The sequence below is a fragment of the Pteropus vampyrus genome, unplaced genomic scaffold (genome assembly GCF_000151845.1).
Source record: "Pteropus vampyrus isolate Shadow unplaced genomic scaffold, Pvam_2.0 Scaffold16, whole genome shotgun sequence".
Classification (NCBI taxonomy): domain Eukaryota; kingdom Metazoa; phylum Chordata; class Mammalia; order Chiroptera; family Pteropodidae; genus Pteropus; species Pteropus vampyrus.
This window is the reverse complement of record NW_011888797.1, coordinates 3,459,435-3,477,746: the sequence shown is the minus strand read 5'-3', so window position 1 is coordinate 3,477,746 and position 18,312 is coordinate 3,459,435. Positions and strand designations below refer to the sequence as shown.

Below are 18,312 nucleotides of genomic sequence, written 5' to 3'. Positions count from 1 at the left end.
TGACAGCCATGTGTGTCTGTGGAGCGCTAGACACTGTGCTAGGCACTCTGAGTCAAGCCTAGAAGATTGCTTCTACCCATGAAGAGCTGGGCATCCTTGAACAAATCTCTTAACTTGTCTAAGCCTGTTTCTTCATTATCTGTTGAGTGAAACGATAAAGTGGAACTGAGTGATATTTTATTATTTTAAAACGCACAATTGCAGCATTTCCAGTAGAAAATGTGTAATTACATGTTATTGTCACCTGGGGCCTTATTATTATCATTCTTCCCTTTTTAATTCATTAAGATATGGTAATAAATTTTACCATATTTACGAGGAAGAAAAGTCTTCACAACTTATCTTTTGTAAATAAGCACTCCATTTATTTAAGAGAAATAGCAGATGAACCTAATAGCATTCTTACGAAAATAGATGTTTGTGGTGGAGAGACCAGTTTTAATGTAAAAAGTGCAGTTTTATTAGAGTTATTTTGAGTAGGCATCATGGAGATCATTTTTAAATTACATTGGTCAAAAAGAGAGGAGTCTTATACATCTAAAGTAAATGGAATTTGGGTGAGTCGAGCCTCAGGGAAGATCTGAACCAAGGAATATGAGAACCCCTAGAACTCTGCATCTTATATCTCTCATTCTTCCTCCACGTCATCTTTATCTCCTCAGAGTAGCTTCTTCAATGAAGACTGAAAACATGGCATGCAGTAACTCGCAGCTCAAGTTTCAAAGCATCTCCTTCCAGAAAGGAATTTAGATGTGGTCTCTTGGATCCTAAAAACAAAAATCCATTGAAAGAGTGATTGTTCAGGCTTAGGTCAATTGCACAAACCTGGACCCATCAACATTGGACAGGAAGTAGGGTACCATTTTGGATGATTTTCCCATTATAACTAAAGAGGGGAAGAATCTAATAAGGAAGCTCTCATTTAAACCACTTACAGTCATAGGATCATTGGCCTGAAGAAAGCATGTATGTGTGTGTGTCTGAGCAGATAGAATGAGATATAATTACTATGTAAATTTAATAAAGCATTGCCAACAGAGATGTTTTAGGGAATCTTTTTAAACACTTAGGATGATTACTTTTATATGTTAATGCATTTTTTGAGAAAATATTTATTGAATATTCACAGAGTGTAACACTCTAGGCACTGGCCTGGATTCAGAAAAGTATAAATATGCAGATTCTTCCCTCAAATACTTTACAAACTTTTTTGGAAAAAAAATTGTGTACTCACCTAAGACTTCCAATTACAATGTGATTAGTTTTCAGTGAGACTATAGGAAGAACTAGAACCATTCAGAATTCAGGGAGGGTGTTGTAAGCATGAGCAGCAGGGGAAGGCTTCACCAAAGGGGCGTTAGTTACCCTAGACCTTGAAGGCCAATAGGGAGTGGGCAGGTAGACAACACTCCAAGTGGAAGACATTCTAAGTAGAGTCAATGTACAGAGGTGGAAAAGAGAACTTAATGTCAAGACAAGTGGCTGAGTATTTTAAAACGTTATTTTGAGTGACTTTGTCCCTGATGTATTATGTGCACAATTATTTTGCCTAGCAATCTCCTTTTTATAGATAGTTTAAAAGCTGACTTCTTCTATCTTATTATGCCTTGCTCTGAGATAACAGTATGAACTGGGGAAGCTGTATTGTAGTTAATTGGTGTCTTCTCTACAGTACAATAAAGGCAAATTGCTCCAATGCTGAACCCTTCCTTCCTGTGCTTGAGAATTTCTTTTATTTAACAGAAACTTATAAGTCAAGAGGTGAGGAATCCAGACTTTGATCCTGTTTTAGTATTAGAAGTTGCTATTTATGTACAAGTGTTTATGAGACACCTACAGTGATGAAATTGATATATTCTCATGGGGTTTGGAGTAGTTTTGAAACAGGATAATTCGATAAGCGATTTCAAGTATTACGATATGAGTGTTATGATAAAGCACGTGTCACAATAGAGCAAGTTCAAGGAACCGTGAGAACATACAGCAGAAGGATCTTAGCCCTTCAGCAGTAGAAAAAAGAATGGAAGGAAGAGTAGAAGTTGGTCGGAGGAACAGAGGCCGTGGAAAACATTCCAGATAAAAAGAAAGGGTCTGAATGTTAGGAAAGACTATAAAAGTATGATGCATCCAAAGAACCAAAAAGAACTCTCCTTTCTCTTTTCCTCTGTCATCTCGCCTGCACCCCCATCCACGACTATGACAGTAAGGTCAGAATGAGGGAGGTGAGACACATGCTCATTCATTAATCTTTCTCTTTCTTATATTTTTGGATTTCTTACATAGAAATAAATTTCACCTTTTGAAAAATATGCTGTTTAATAAACAGAAATGCATATCTCTAATATTCCAACACAGAACTGGCTCTATCAAGCTTGTCAGGTAAAAAGCTCTTAGGTTTAGTATTAAATGCATGTGACACCATTTAGCTCCATTAAATTCTGCCACCACACGTCACTTCGTATAGCTCTTAACCAAGATGCAGGATTGTCAATAAACCCTGGTCTTTGAGTCCTTCTGTAATATTGTATTAGTCTAAATCTTACTGATAGAATTTTCATGGACTTGCCTTTACCATTGAGAAGATCATTCAAGACTCAGAGGTTCAAATATGAGACTTCTCTTTTCAGCGTAGAAAGTTATGCCTGTTAGGAGGAGATGCCATTTGGTGTAATGATTACATGTTATTAAATTAATATTTTAATTGGGTTGCCTGGTTATTCTAACCCCCTGTGGCCTTGAGGTATATTCCTTAAGCATGATGCTTCACCGTAATGTCTGCTGCTGCTTCAAAGAAGTGAAAGGATATTTTTTAAAAGAGGGGATCATCACTCAAGATCATTTGCCTCGTCGGTGTCAGCTGTCAGCCCAATGCATTTATTTGGACAACAGTAGGTTCTGACAGAACTTATAAAGTTCTCTTTCTTGGCTGTGAAATATGATGGATGTGCCATACTGGTGACCTTTACACAAGGCCACATGTTAATATTCAGGACCTCCCTTTTGTTGGCCTTGAACAATAGCTGTCATTAAGAAAGCTTCGTTTGCCAATATGCCCTCTGCTAGGATGCTGGGCCACTCCTGATTGGTCACCAGGAAGTATCATGTGCCTTTGATGGAAATGACATGGAAGATGTATGGTCAAAGTGCTGTGCTCAGCACCACTGCTGTGCAGGGGAGAAAACCACTATGACCCAAATAGCCCTGCACTCAAACAATGTCGCACCAACCAAAGACAACATATTGGGAAGAAAAATGCTTGTAAACTGCGTGTGTTAGAAGATGTATTGGCCAGACGGCCATAGGGCAATCTTTGAACTATTGAAATCTTTAGAAATATTGTTTGGTTCTGAAACAATACTTACAAACCTAATTAATCAAGCATAGATGGTTTATTTTCAGGCTTTCCACAGTGTGTTGCTTTAATGCAAGAATAGGGTCTGTAGGGTTCTTTTTGCTGTTTCACAGTGGCACGCAAAAACTCAGCATGGGCATTCATGTTCATACAAGTTGAAGCTCTAAATTTCAAAATAATATCTACTTAGATCTCTGGTGATCCCTTCAACAAAGACCGGGGTTGGGGGTAGCCTGGATTCCTTTTTCAATTGTTCCTGACTCTATGTGTGACATTTTTTTTCCACCCTTCTCCTTAATTTTATTCACTAGAATCATTTACTCACAAAATCATTTAAGAAAGATACCATTCCTCTTCGGTTCTCTAACTTGAGGTGAAAATACTTTTACTTTTTCCCTACAGAATAAATATAATGAAGGGTTGCTTTCTTGAATATGTACTATTGAATGATGTGGTTTAAAATGTTTTCCAATCTTAGTATCACATTTAAAAACGGTCTTTGAGAAACTGCACATTTTCAGAGAAGAAGGGTGAGAAACATGAAAACCATTTCATGTAAGAAGGCTAAGGTGCCATCTGGAGTGATATGACAGGCAGGTAGCACAAGCCTTTTGTGTCTCAAGCAAGCTGTGGTTGAAATAAGCTAATCATTCAGATGAAAGAATTGTCAAAGTACTTAGTTGCATGCAAAACATGTTTGGCCAGAGTTTTAGCAAGACATGAAATATTACACTGGGTCATGGCAGTTGAATTGCACGAGGACAATCCCTGAGGGTCAACTCCTGGTTATTTATTTAGAGGCAGATTATCGACTTTGTGGATTATCCAAGTGCTTCCCACTGTGTCCTCTAGGGCTATGTCACTATTCACCATCTGGTTAGAATACGAAGGGCAGGAGAAAGGAAAGGGGATGCAATTCATCCCAGTTATATAGTTTGTAAACCATTCAGATTAAAGATTTTATGGGAGAAGAGATGTTCAGGTTTATTATTTCTCAGGAAAATACAAATTAAAACCATAATGCAGTACTGTTTTAGACCCACCAGAATGGCAAAAATTGAAATCAAGAGATAGCAAGTACTGGCAAAGATGCAGAACAACAAAACTTATACACTGCTGGTGGGAATATAAATTGGTCAAATCACTCTGGAAAACAATAAGTATTATACCCATTATCTGAGTACAATAAGGTTGAAGATAAGCATACACTATGATTTAGCTATTCCACTCCTAGAGAAACCAGACTATACCCAGCAGAGGACATTACAAGAATATTCATAGCAACCTTATTTATAATATAAAAAAAAAAATTGGATTTCACTCGTGCACCCAGCATAATGAGAAGTGATGAATACATTGTGGATTTTCATATAATGAAATTGGGTGGGTCTGTGGCTATTTGTTTTCTTTAAACCTTGTGTATATATCATGTATGTCTTGTCATTATGATAAGTTGTAATATATGAAATTGCCTACAGTTGACCATTTTTGGCCTACAAAATAGCAATTTCATGTGGTAATAAAATGTTTCAAAAAATGAATAATGTAATTAAAGAAAAAAATGTTTCGTGCAGTTAAAACTCAAAAACTCAGGATTATTAAGGCTGGAGAATAATTTAGAGGTCATTTTAATTCTTCTGTAGCTGAGGATACCAAGGCCTGGAGACATTCATTCATTGAATCCACCAGAAACTAAATGTGCTGGCTCTCAAATTATATGTCATGTTTGAAATGATTTGTAGTCTAGCCCAGAAGTTTAAAAACAAAACATTCCAACGCACATCTATGTCCCTGGGCTGGATATTTTCTGTGATTCAAATGCAACTGAATAAGGCTGTTGGTGTTGGGGGGTTGGGGGAGAGATTGTGTCAGGAGAGAAGGGTAAAGTATTTCTGAATGCTCTTTAGTTACCTTCTGTTGCACAGTGAGAGGCTGACTCCATGTGTCCCCTTACTCTAGAGGAAGGGAGGTGGTCAAGTGATATTGAGAGGAGCATCCCTCTTCCAGAAGGCAAGGACAGGTACCCTGATACTTAAAAGAATCCCTCAACAATGACAAGTGCCTGCCCCTCCTGTGACCACTTCAGTCCCCATATTCATGGTAGACATCTGTAATTTCCCCATGAACTGAGACATAGCCCTGGAACTCTTGAAAAATTGATGCCACAACCAACTTGGGGTACCGGTGTTCGAGATGAAACTTGTTTGTCATCCTTGGTAGGAGATAAGGCACTAGAGCTGGAATGGTTGATTGTGGTGAACTAATTGACATGGATCAATTCCTGAGGAGAGAGAGGTGAAGTGATTGTCCCCCTCCCCCTGAAAAGTCTGTCGAGGGAAGGGTGGAAGGTGATGAGGTATCAAGAAGGGTAATGCTATAATACTGAAGAGCTTCCATTGGAGGGGTAAGGAATCCATTCATTTATTTATTCTTTTAGAGATAATTTTCTGAGTGTCTACTACCTTGCCAGGTGCTTGGGATGCCACCAAAAATAATTCAGAGGTGATACTTGCCCTCGTGGAGCTACATTCTAGTAAGGGAGATGAACATTAAACTTGTAAACAATTAGATGTATAATATGTCGTTATGTAATGCTGACTAAAAATAAAGCAGAGAAAGGAAACATGATGGAGGGCAGAGGGGACCATTTGGGAATCAAGTGGGGGAGTAAACCGTCTTTTAGAAGCAGTTATCTTTTAAATCAATTAAAAATAAAGAACAATAAGAGATTTTATTTATTTTTTCTCAGAGCCCTTCTTTTCTTTATGGAGATCTGAGTTTATGACATGTACTGTTTTCCTTCTCCCTGAAGAATTTCTCCTAACATTTCTTGCAAAACAAGTCTGTGAACAATGAATTCTCTGTTTTTTTGTTTTCTTTTTTTTTTTTTGTTTTTAATATGAGAAAGTATTTCTCCTTCAGTGTTGAAGAATAATTTTTCTGGATGTAGAATGCTAGGTTGATATTGTCTTTCAACACTTTGTAAATATTTCATTCCACTCTTTTCTTGCTCTCATGGTTTCTAATAAGTCCACTTTAATTCTTATCTTTATTTCTCCAAAAGGTGTTTCCTATCTTTTTCTCTCTACCCACCCTGAGCTTCTTTAAGGATTTTCTGTTTGTGTTAGGTTTTCTGTAGTTTAAATATGACACACCTACATGTAATTGCTTTTTCTTTTGGGCATTTAACCAGCTTAATGTTCTCTGAGCTGCCTGGATCTATGGTTTTGTGTTTGTCATTAAGTTTGGGAAGTTCTCAATCATTGTTACTTCAAATATTTCTCTGCCCCATTCTCTCACTTTTTCTTCTCTGGTATTTCAATTAGGATGTGTATGTTATACTTTATAAAATTGTTTTATAGCTCTTGCATGTTCCATTCTTTTCCCCCCTATTCCTTTCTCTCTTTGCATTTAGGAGTTCTCATTGACCTATATTCATACTCATGGATACTTTTCTTGGCTGTATTCAATCTATCAAAGACATTCTTCAATTCTGTTAGTGTCTTATATTTGCAGCCTTTTTTGTTGTTGCTGTATTTTATTGTATTTTATTATTTAATAAAAATTGCACATATTTAGCATGTTCAGCATGATGATTTGATGCCCATATGCTTAGTGAAATGATAACTGTGGTCAAACTAATTAACATGTCATGTCCTCATATAGTTACCATTTGTGTGCGTGTGTGTGTGAGAGATGAGAGCACCTGAAATTTACACTTAGCTTATTTTCAATGTTCAGTACAGTATTATTGACAGTATTATTGCCCCTCTCAGCTGGGATAAGGCCTCAATATGCCTTTGTGATGGAGAATGCTCTGAGCATATTTTACAGGGATTATCCTTCTCTTCCCTGTATCTGAGCTATTAAGGGATCTTTCTCAGATTCTCAGTTTGAGAAACTGGTGGGGTTCTTTTTAGGCAAAACCAACTGCAGAGTAGGGACTCCCTAAAACTAGAGTCTTCAGGAGTTTCTCACTCTCAAGATCATCTATATCCAGACTACAGCCAGTCATCAAAATTACCATTTAAATGTTCCTACTTGTACATGGCTCTAGAGGCTTCTACTCCAGGTAAACAGATCTTGGTTTGACTCTTTGGATTCACTTGTCTCTCCAGATTTCGGGGTGGCCTTTTGCCTGCAAACTAAGCTCTTTGTTGAGTCCAAGTAAAGTTGTCGATTTTCAGTTTGTTTTTACTCTTTCTTGTTGTAAGATAAGACCTATTCTTACAAGACCTATCCTTACAACAAGAAAGAGCTAAACAAACTGAAAATCGACAACTTTACTTGGACTCAACAACAAAGAACTTAGTTTCCAAGCTGAAATTGACACACCAATTGATTTCATGTTGGAGCTGAAACCAGAAGTCCATTTCATGTATTTTTCCCCCGATCAACTTTATTACCATTATCTCCATTTTACAGATGAAGAGAATCAAACCCAGGCTGTCTAGCTCTTAAGCACTATACAAAACTACCATGTACTTCCAAGTTGCTATCACCACACATTTGGCTGACTGTTAACTGCCTTCTAACTGGCTTCCACCCTTGTCCCCTTCTGCCCACTAACCATAGAGAGCTTATTCAAAGTTAAGTGTTGCTGTCATCGCCGATTTATGTGAAACCTTTAGTAGCCTTCCGTTGCTCATTGTGTGATCTCCAGACCTGGCCTGCCCCTTCCCTCCTGCTCACTTCTATTCAGCCACTGAAGCTAAACACCTTAGCAACACATCTCAGTTCTTGTCTGGCTAAAATGTTCTTCTCCCCATTTCTACATGACTAAGTCCTTTCCAGCTTTTGGCTCAGTCTCAGATTAAATGTTACCTTCACAGTTCTCCACTCATGTTTGTCTGTCTCAGCCCCTCGTTTCTCCCTTGAAATGACTCTCTATAATTTGTAACCCTTTCATTATGTCATATTCCCCAGTAGGCTATAAGCTTTATGATGGTATGGACCACATTTGCCTTATTCTGTTGTATCTGCTGGGACCAAATACAGGGCAAGGTGCACAGTAGGCATTCAATAAACATGTTTGTATGAAGGAATGAATAAAATGTGGCAAACCGAATAGATGGTAAATATATTATTTTCTACTTGAATCCTTATCACTGAAAGAGGCCATTCAGGAGCTATTACGGGAAGAGAGGGGAAAAAACATTTTCAACAACAGCAGCCAAGATTTGCTGAATACTTCCTATACGCTAGGTAGTGCTCTAAGCCCTTGTTTACTAACTCATTTAACCTGCATCTCAGCCCAGTGTGGTAGATGTTATTATTGTTGCCATTTTATGAATGGGGAAACTGAGGCAGAGACCACTTAAGTAGCTTGGCGTAGAGTAACAGTGCCAGGAAGGTGTAAAAGACAGATTTAATCCAAGAAGTCGGGACTCAGAGCTTGTGCACTTGGCCTCTAAGCTCATTACTGCTCTGAGTTTGATGCATCCAAGACTCCTCGCATGGACTCAACTCCGTTAGTTTAAAAATAATTCTCATTCCACAGCTAGGAGAAATAGTGAGTGTGAGGGGACTGACTTCATTAATTCCATTATGTGGTCTAAGGATTCTTTTAAAAAGTGTATCATTGGAGTTTTTAGCTATCACTGAAGACCTGTTTAAGGTTTATGTTTGATTTTAGGTATACAGGAGATGAAATCAATTAGTTTTAGCCCCTATTTGTGCCTACAATAAAGGGTAAAATGGGTTTTGGGGAATTAATTGTCTTTGGGTTTCATTTCTCCTTCTAGGACAGTTGACTCTGGTCTTTTTTATAACATGAACATACTGAAGTTAGAAGCCCAAGAAAGTGGAAGGGATGGAGTGGGAATACGAAGACATAGAGGTTCTATATTGAGGGATAGCTGGCAGGCACATGTATGAAAGGGTGTAGCATCATGCTCCCTGGAATCTCAGCGGGGCCGAGTGTGCAGGATTTACCATATTTGTCTTTTTCTAATGAATAGAAATGAATAAATCAGCATCTGCCATGATTTATCATGAACTATTTTGCAGCTCAAGAGAAAGGCAAATTGCTTGTATAAAATACATTTAGTTCCAAGATTTATTTTATTGTACCTTGACATCTCCTGTCTGCCACAATATTATTTCAAATGCAATTAGCAACAGATGGAAGACCTGCACTGCAGAATAAGAGACAAAGTTGCCTACACATTAAAAGAAATTGCAAAACTTGAGTATTGGCGTGTTTTTGTGTGTGTGTGTTTTTTTTTTTTTTTAACAAACAAAACACCAGAAAACAAGTGCCTCAGTAGCTGGGAAAAGTTGAGCCGTTACACCAGTGAGTGAAAAAGTGAAGAGGTAGCCTGGGGAGCGGTTAGAATGTGAGCTTTCTTGGGAGCTAATTTCAGTAATTGGGCCACAGACAGAATACTCAGCCTAAGATACCCTTTCTTCTGCATTAAAAGTATTGTTGATAGCATTTATACAGGCTAAGTCATGTACAATAGGGTAGTGCCTGGGCGGTGGTCAATGCCCACTATTTTTTAGGTATTGTTTGCATCCTTCCCTTCATCAAGCCCAGATCTCAGAAGCCATATTTCCTCTGGCACTACTGGCATTGATTATGTAGTGAAAAACAAAAATCTTTCAAAATCTAAGAACTGGGTCCCAACCCCAGCTTCTCTGATGCTTGATTAAGGGTATGAACAAGATGCTTACTCTCAGACCTAGTTTCCTTCTCAGTAAAATTAATAAACTGAAACATTTTTGTCAGGCTCCAGTGTGGTTACTAGTATGAAAGCAGTTACAATGTAAAGGAATATACAAGTTGTAAGGTTCCATATAATGCTGGTGTCTGAAATGATGGCTGGCCTCAGAGTGGTAATACTCTGAGAATGACATCCCTAACTTCACGGCTCTAGCATGTTCATGATGATTGTTTGGACTGAATAAAGTTTATAACAGTCATCTAATGATTGAATTAGAGAATTAGATGACACATTATAATCTCTGAGGGGTTTACAAACTACAGTTACTGGAGTCCCGGGACCACATATCTGTATTTTTCAAAGCATGCTAGGTATTGGCTAATATGTAGGCAGAATTGAGAAATGACAAATTAGACTTAAAGAGATATGTAACTTAACAAATCATGAGCAATGAATTTTGGCTTAAGTTCTGTCACTGTTTTGGTGGATAAATTTGAAAAATTGAAAAAGAAAAAGACTGGAAGCCATAGGAGATTGCAAAAGGCCCTTCCATTTCCAACAGTCTCTGTTTAACACCAAAACAACCGGTGGTTCTGTTCGGTTCAGAAACCTACCTGGTTGTTGTATCACAAAGAAAACCTGAAATTCATTCAGGGCTCTGTGAAACTGAGAGTTCTGGCTTTCTGTGTTGAAGTCCAATTTGCTATCAATCAGCCGGTCAATTTAATCTCAAAATGATAGATTCTGTTGGCCTAAGTAACACTTTGTCACTGGAGTGGTACCTAGTATATGGTATAAGCTCAACAAATATTGGTCAAATAATATATAAATATTGTCATCACCTGTCTCAATATCAGATAGATGGCTTTTAAATTCTCTCTCATCATCGAATCTATCATCTATCTATCTACTGTCTGTCTGTCTGTCTGTCTGTCTGTCTATCTATCTATCTATCTATCATCTATCAATCAATCTATCATCTATAAATCTATCTATCTACCTATCATCTATCTATCTATCTATCTATCTATCTATCTATCTATCTATCTATCTAAATCTACTTATCTAAATATGCCTTGTATATTACAAATATAAAGTTATTTATTTGCTCTTCTGATGAACAGTGAAATCTCTGATGCAGAAGTAGTGAGGTTCAGACCCCTGGGGGTATTTAAAAAGAAGTGGATGATGAGGGTGGTAAGGACTCTTTCAATCCATAACTTCTAGGATGTAAAGGTGTATAAAGTGCCATCAGGTCTTGCATCCCATTCTTGATATTTGAACAATAGAATGAGGGCAAATCAAATGCCATTAGTCTTGGTGTTGTAGATTTTCCTTTGAGATCTAAAGTCCCATAGCTGCTGTTTTGAAAGATTCTAGATGTTTCTCTGTATTTGAGAAAGCCTGATAAATTTGTCTACCATTTCAAATTTTGGGCTTCATGACGAAATGGGGCAACCATTTAAAATTAAAATGAAGAGCTTAGTCTTCCTAAGGTTTTGGAGGTAGACGAAACTTCTAGAGCTCTAAAATCTGCTTATGCACAGAGCTTGCAAATGCATTCCCACAGGTCCAGGATGAATATTTATAAAGTCATGTTCTGAGATGGAGATGGTATGAAAGTAGATGAATGATAATATGAATTTTATAAGCCAAAACTACAAATGGGCTTGTGGTAATTCAGAGAGCAGATGTGTTTTGTGTAGCCCACACTGTATTAAAAAAAAAAAATAGACAAATTGAGTGAGTTACTAATATTTAAAAGTCAGGACTCTCTCTCTGTCTCCACACACACACACACACACACACACACACACACACACACACACACACACACAGTATTTCTATTTCTCTCGAAAACCTAGAAAATCTGTCTACATGAGGCCTACTTGGCCTTCCTCTTATTTTTATTATCATCAATGCCTCTGGGGGCATTTGCTTTGATTCTTCTTCCTGCAGATAAGAAGTGGTTTAGGAGGAATGTGTCCTGGAACCTAACATGGCCAACATCTTCTTTGTCACTTGACTGCACCTTGAGCACAGGGAATAAGAGTCTCGTTAAGAGTTGTTACATCCTGGCACAGATTCTACCATGTAGTAGAACTCAAGAAATCAACTTCCTTCTTCCTCCTATTTTATACCTTCCTACCTCCTGGCTTTTCCTCTTATCTTACCCCAAGTTTGAATACTTTTTTTTTTTTATCATTTTGAGTGAAGGGGCTGCTGTTAATAATTACTCTGGGATAACATGTGTTAATTGGAACTATTATGAGTATATTCGTTTCCTAGGAGGGCTGTAACAAAGAACCACAGACTAGATGGCTTAAAATTCAATTATTTTTCACAGTCTGGAGGCCAGGTGTCAGCAAGGTTGGCATCTCCTGGAGGTTCTGAGGGAGAATCCATTTCATGCCTTTCTCATAGCTTCTGGTGGTTGCTGTAATCCTTAGTGTCCCTTGGCTTGTAGATGTATTGCTCCAGTCTCTGCCTCTGTCTTTAAATGGCATTCTTCCTCTGTGCCTGTGTCTGTTTTTACTTCTTCTAAGGACACTAGCGTATTGAATTAAGGCCTCACCTTAATCACCTTGTGTAAACTTAATTGCATCTGCAAAGACCCTATTTTCAAATAAGATCACATTTATAGGTGCAAGGAGTTAGGACTTCAGCTTGTCTTCTTGGGGGACATAATTCAATCCATAAGCCTCAAATTAGCTTCCTGACCTTTAAAGCGGAGATAATAGTATTTGTTAGATACAGTTCTTGTGAGGACTAAATGACCAATATGTCCAGGTCCTCACACAGAGCCTGCAACATAGCTTGAACTCAACAAAAGCAGTCTCAGACTCTTACTTCTCTTTCCACATCTTTTCCCTCCTCTACTTTTCCCTCTCAGTCACCCTAGTCCTTGGCTTGTTTGTCATTTCTGTTTGCTCAAGATAGAAATATGAACCAAACAAAAATCCATCCTTTTGGTCACTAATTTAGTAGATGATACTGAAGTGAAATTCTCAAACTGATGTATTTACCTGTTACAGTATTTCCAGAAGTGATTCAGACTCCAGTGGCATGTAAAAAACTGCTTTATACTTGCCAGTACAGTATCCCCAGCTCTCCTGATGTAAGTAGAGCTTCTTTCGAAGAAGAAAACCATGAAGAAGCCAGTTCTCACACAACATCATCCAGTGAATGGTACGAGAACCCACTGATCTTCACCGTTAGACAAGAAATTAATAAGAGAGACAGAGAAGCACCCAAGCAGGCCTGGAGCAGTCTAGTTTTGGAAAAGCCAATGACAGAAATGCCTATTCCGTCTTACTCAGCATATCCTTTGCGCCTGGAGGCTGCAGGGACTCAGCTCATTAGACACGTGAGACTTCAGAACCAGCCCTCTCGAAATTCCAAGATAAATCCTGTCCCACCTGGTAAGTTTCACTAATTCTTTTTTTTCTCTTTTCGATTGGCCGTATTTTATTTTTCACATCAGTATAATCAGCAAAATTATTGACTCAATGGTAGGTTCTATTCTAGAAGATTCTGTAAGAAGCATATTAGACAGTCCTTCATGGAAGTCTACTTGTTGCTAAGTGTTGTATTGGAGGACAGAACAAGTGTGAGTTGATAATAAATAGTTTGATGATTCAGGTGTTGCCCCAGATAATAATGATATTGATAATCATTATTACCATCATCATTCCAGTCCCCATTTATTAGGCTCTCATCCTATGGCAGACACTGTGCTGAGCATTTCACATTATTTTATGAAATCCTCATATAACAAACATTCTTAGGCAGATAATGTGATGATTCCCATTTTCAAGATGAGAAAGCTGTGAATTCATGGCACAACATAAGGTATATGATAATGAAGTATCTCAAAATTACTAATAGGAAGGATGATTAAATGTAAGGAGATGGACCAGAGAGAATGAGCTTTGGAACCAAGGAGATCCATGCTCAAATCTCTGCTTTTTCTTCTATAGCCATGATCAAGTTCCACAAATGGTCTTTGAGCCCAGTATTTTCATCTATGAACAAACAATAATTTCTGCCTTGGAGAAATATTGTAATTAGAGGATTAATATAAATAAGTTTCCCTGAATATAGCAGAGACCGAATGGCAGTGGTGATGATGGTGGTGGTGTTTATGGTGCTGATGTTCAGACTGGAGGAGAGAAAATGTCAGGAAACAATGCTTATCTCCAAGTAGTCTAGGAACTGTCATATATAAAAAGCATTAAATAGGATCAGATTGCCTTTATGTGGCCTTTTTTTTTTTTAGAGAATTTTTTGGTGGATTTTTCTCCAAATATATCTAGTTTGTTGGAATTGATCAATAGCAGAAAAAGACATAGTTGGACTCAATAAAAAGGGGAACTTTCTTTGAACTAGAGGAGAGTATACTGCTTGTGGGCCGGAAGTGTTAAAGTACGGCTGAGATATTGTCTATTAAAGATGCTGATACAGAGATTCCTTCATTTCTGGAAAGCTAGGCTTGAGGGTGGGATGCTGAGGATGCTGGTTGGTTAACATTTTTTTATTCTTATTATATAAAAGGCAATGTGCTAAAAATTTGAACATATACCTTCAGTTTTGATTCATATGTCCATTCTCTAAGAATTTTTATTTTCCTGTGGTTTAAATACATAATTGTAAGCCCGTAGAGATTCTGTAACTTTTAGGGCTGGAGCCAGGTTTCAAACCCTCCAATCTGACTCCAGGTCAGAGCATTCCTACATTAAGAATCTAAGTATAACAATAGCATCTCTTGGGTATTGAGCATTTACTATATCCTAGATGCTTTACGTTTTGTCATGTTCTCTCTTCAGATACTTAACTAGTTCCCTTTTTCATTGCCTTCAAGTCTTTACTGAGATATCACCTTTGTGGATCTTTCCTAACCTTTCCTGATTTACTTTTCCCTTTAGGATTCACCACCAGCTGACACTTGTGCAGTTCTTCATTTGTTCATTTAATAGTCTATTTTCCTTCCCCATTCCCTCTCCCTACAACTACAATGGAAGCTCTATAAATACAGGGATATTGCCCACTCTATTCTGTCTAGAATACTGCCAGGCACATAACAGACACTCAAATATTAATGAGTGAATCAATGAATAAGCAAACTTAATTCCATTAGCAATCCTGCGCAGTAGGTAATACAATCCTCATGTTTCAGGTACAGACAAAGAAGCTTAGGCCAGGTCATATGTCAGCATTTGAAATCTATGATGGTTTGACCCCCAAACCTTGTTTATTCCCTTCCACCACAGTACCCCTCTAAGACAGTTTGTTACAAAATGCATCATTACCAAAATGTATTCAGAGAGGGAATTCTGATTTTCGATTCAAGACAGAAGACAGCATATTCTATCTAGGTCATATTCTGTTGCTCCAAATTCCAGAGCCACATCCATGTTCTTTGGTGGAATCTTCTTGCATTGATTATTGATGACAATGAATGGGTCATCTGCCAAGGCTGGAAATCAACAAACAGCTATTAAGCATGTAGTTTTCAAAAGGCAATGTGTTCGCTCTCTGAAAGCTTTTATTTACCTGGAGATATTGAAAGGCCATTTCATCTTTATTTCCAGGAAATAATTCTCACATTGGAGAAATCAGATTTACTAAAAAATGTTCACTCTTTGACTGGGTATGTTGAGTGGGAGATGCTCAGTACATACCAGGCATAGAATGAACAGTGTGTGGTGGACTAAACTGAGTCACCTAGAGATAGACTGGCTATTTGACACCCACTCTTAGGAGGGTAATATGCATTCTAAATCTTTTACATATTTTTTGAATTTGCAAATGATCCAGTAGGTTGTTCCAAATATTCTAGACCTCTACATTCTATTCAAAGCCGTTTAAAAACTTTTGTAAGAAGTGATTTAAAGCATGTAAATTATCTTAGTTAACAATTGAAGAATTAGACTTAATTTGTGTAAGTAAATGGGTAGAATTTCTCAGGTTAAAACTTTAAGATAGTATATTTATGATATATACATACACACATTATATATGTATGTATATATATGAAAACCCAGGTGAAATATATATGTATATATGCATATACATATGTATTTGTATCCATTTGTTTTGGATCCATTTGTTTTGTATGATATCTAACTCCACTTGATAACTTTCCATTCACAAACTTTCCCCAAAGATAGAATATGAAGCCCTATTTAGTTACCAATTCTTCTGGTTCCCAGCGTTTCAAAGTTTTGAACAGTTTTCCTTGAAATGAAAGTTATATGAGGATTCTGTAAAAATTAATTGGAGGGGGTGCTTTCAAACAATAAGAAAGAAACAGATAGCATTTTATCCTCTTAAAGAATGTAAGGGAGCACGTGAGGATAATGTCAAGGGATTTTCCCCCCACTCAGAACATTACATTGCAAATGTCGCTTTCTAAAACATTCAGTTATGAGAAGATATTTAAAAAAAAAAAAAAAGTCCCAGCGGGCAAGTCAATTCTTCACACTTCAGGGCCACTCCTCCTACCCTTCTTTGCCCTCCAGGTACCACTGAGAGGCCTTCCACTGCCATTGGTCTCTGCAGGAGAAGCCAGACCCCGTGTGCCCCTTCGAGAGTCTCCTGGAGTGCCTCAGACACCAAGCTGGAGGAGAGGATGGCAGCCACAGCAGACGCTCTGGCAAACCCAGATTCCCAAAGCAGGCTCCAGGGTGTGCCCGGAAATCCAGTCGGAAGAGACGCAGTTGCCATGACACCGGAGATGCTCCCCAAGCATCTTCATCCCCTGGGGAAAAAGGAGCCCAGGGCAGACGCCTCCCCCCATGACAATCTGGCAGGAGCGCCCCTTCTTCAGCTTGCCGGGTCTCCCACCCATCTCCCCACAAAGAGGTTAATCGTGACTTGCTCTTATCCCCCCTCCCGTCCACCGCAGCGTTTCCATACGGTTTGTTCACAGGCCCCTCCTAGGCTGAGGGTGAATGCTCACTTATATTGACCGCTGCGAGGGAATTGTTCCGTGAGGGCGGCCCATCTTCAAATCAATGCCTGCCCAGAACAACAGAAAGGGCCTCAGATGTACTGGTTTCCACAGAACCATTGTTAGGCTTTTGTGAAGTAGTTTTGAACCTAATAAATAATGTCAAAAGTCTCTATCGCAGCCAAAAATGTTCCTTTTGAAGCATTTCTAATAGTATTTTTGTTCTGCGGTGTCTCCCAGTGTCACAAAGAATTTGTGCCTCACAATGGGGATGGGGTACATCGCGTGCCACTTAGCAATGTGCCTGCAGGCACTGCGAGGACCCCTCTTTGTTTTGCTCTGCCAGGTAAACGGTTTCATTTGCCAACTTGAGCTTTGGTTTAAGGATGTTTTCTAAGGGCCTTTTGAATTTCTAAACACAGGTTTGGAAAACATAGGTGAATGTTTGTAATTTAATAGTTAACATGAAATTTGATTACTCCCGATGTGCCTAAGAGAATTCTTCAGGCTAATTTAAAGCTTTTGTGTCAGAAACCTGAAGCTGGCTCCTCCTTTGAGGCCCTGCAACACTTGGAACTAATTTTAATGCCAAAGAGATACTGAATGTTCTGATTTGTAATAAAAAATCCTGGAGCAGCTTAGGGAATATTTTATCAAATGGGTCATTTTAGGCATTGATTTTGATTTTGGTTAAGTTAAACATAGCTTTTCACTATGATGCAAGAAGAGACTGACTTTATCAAATGATTTTATGGGGTTTTTTTTGTTATTCTGTTTAATGTAGTATTTTTTTCAACATTGAGAGAGAAATACAAATCAATGTGACCAATACATCCATATTTACTCAAATTCCTTGAAATTTTCCCACGGGCTTGGTTGGACTCATAGGGTTTGATGCACAGAAGTTGTAAATCTACTGCATTTTCCCCCTTCAGTTCAAATTTATATATGTGTGTGTGTGTGTGTGTGTTGTATATATATATATATATGTATATGATGGCTACATTTAAGACTTAACATTGTCTAAAGTTCAAATTTAAGTCTCAATGTTTCTGTAGGAATGAAATGTTATAACCAGTAACTGCTTAACATTTGGGAGTTGATTCAAGCCTTTGAGGACGATTCAATTTCTTTTAAATATTAGCATTCTCTAGGAGTAATGCACTTTAAAGAAAAAAAAGGTATCTCCAAACTTTAGAGCTTTTCTTGTTCCAAAGTAATATGATTTTATAATAAATATGTTATTTTCATTTATTCATGATTTTATTATAAGAGAGCGTACAGGTTATCAGTGGTGATTATAGTGGTTTCCTGTGGATATAATGGCATCTGCTCACCAAAGT

The 18,312-nt window shown here is 38.0% G+C and overlaps 1 protein-coding gene across 1 annotated transcript in view; it reads left to right on the top strand.

Moving 5' to 3' along the window:
* Nucleotides 1-16,987, top strand: part of CUNH12orf42 (chromosome unknown C12orf42 homolog) — an 86,688-nt gene extending 69,701 nt beyond the window's left edge. Inside the window, exons 4-5 of the mRNA XM_011354416.1 lie at nt 13,053-13,439; nt 16,539-16,987. Coding sequence (XP_011352718.1) covers nt 13,053-13,439; nt 16,539-16,987 — 836 coding nt within the window. The remainder of the gene's footprint in view (nt 1-13,052; nt 13,440-16,538) is intronic.
* The last annotated feature ends 1,325 nt before the right edge of the window (nt 16,988-18,312 follow it).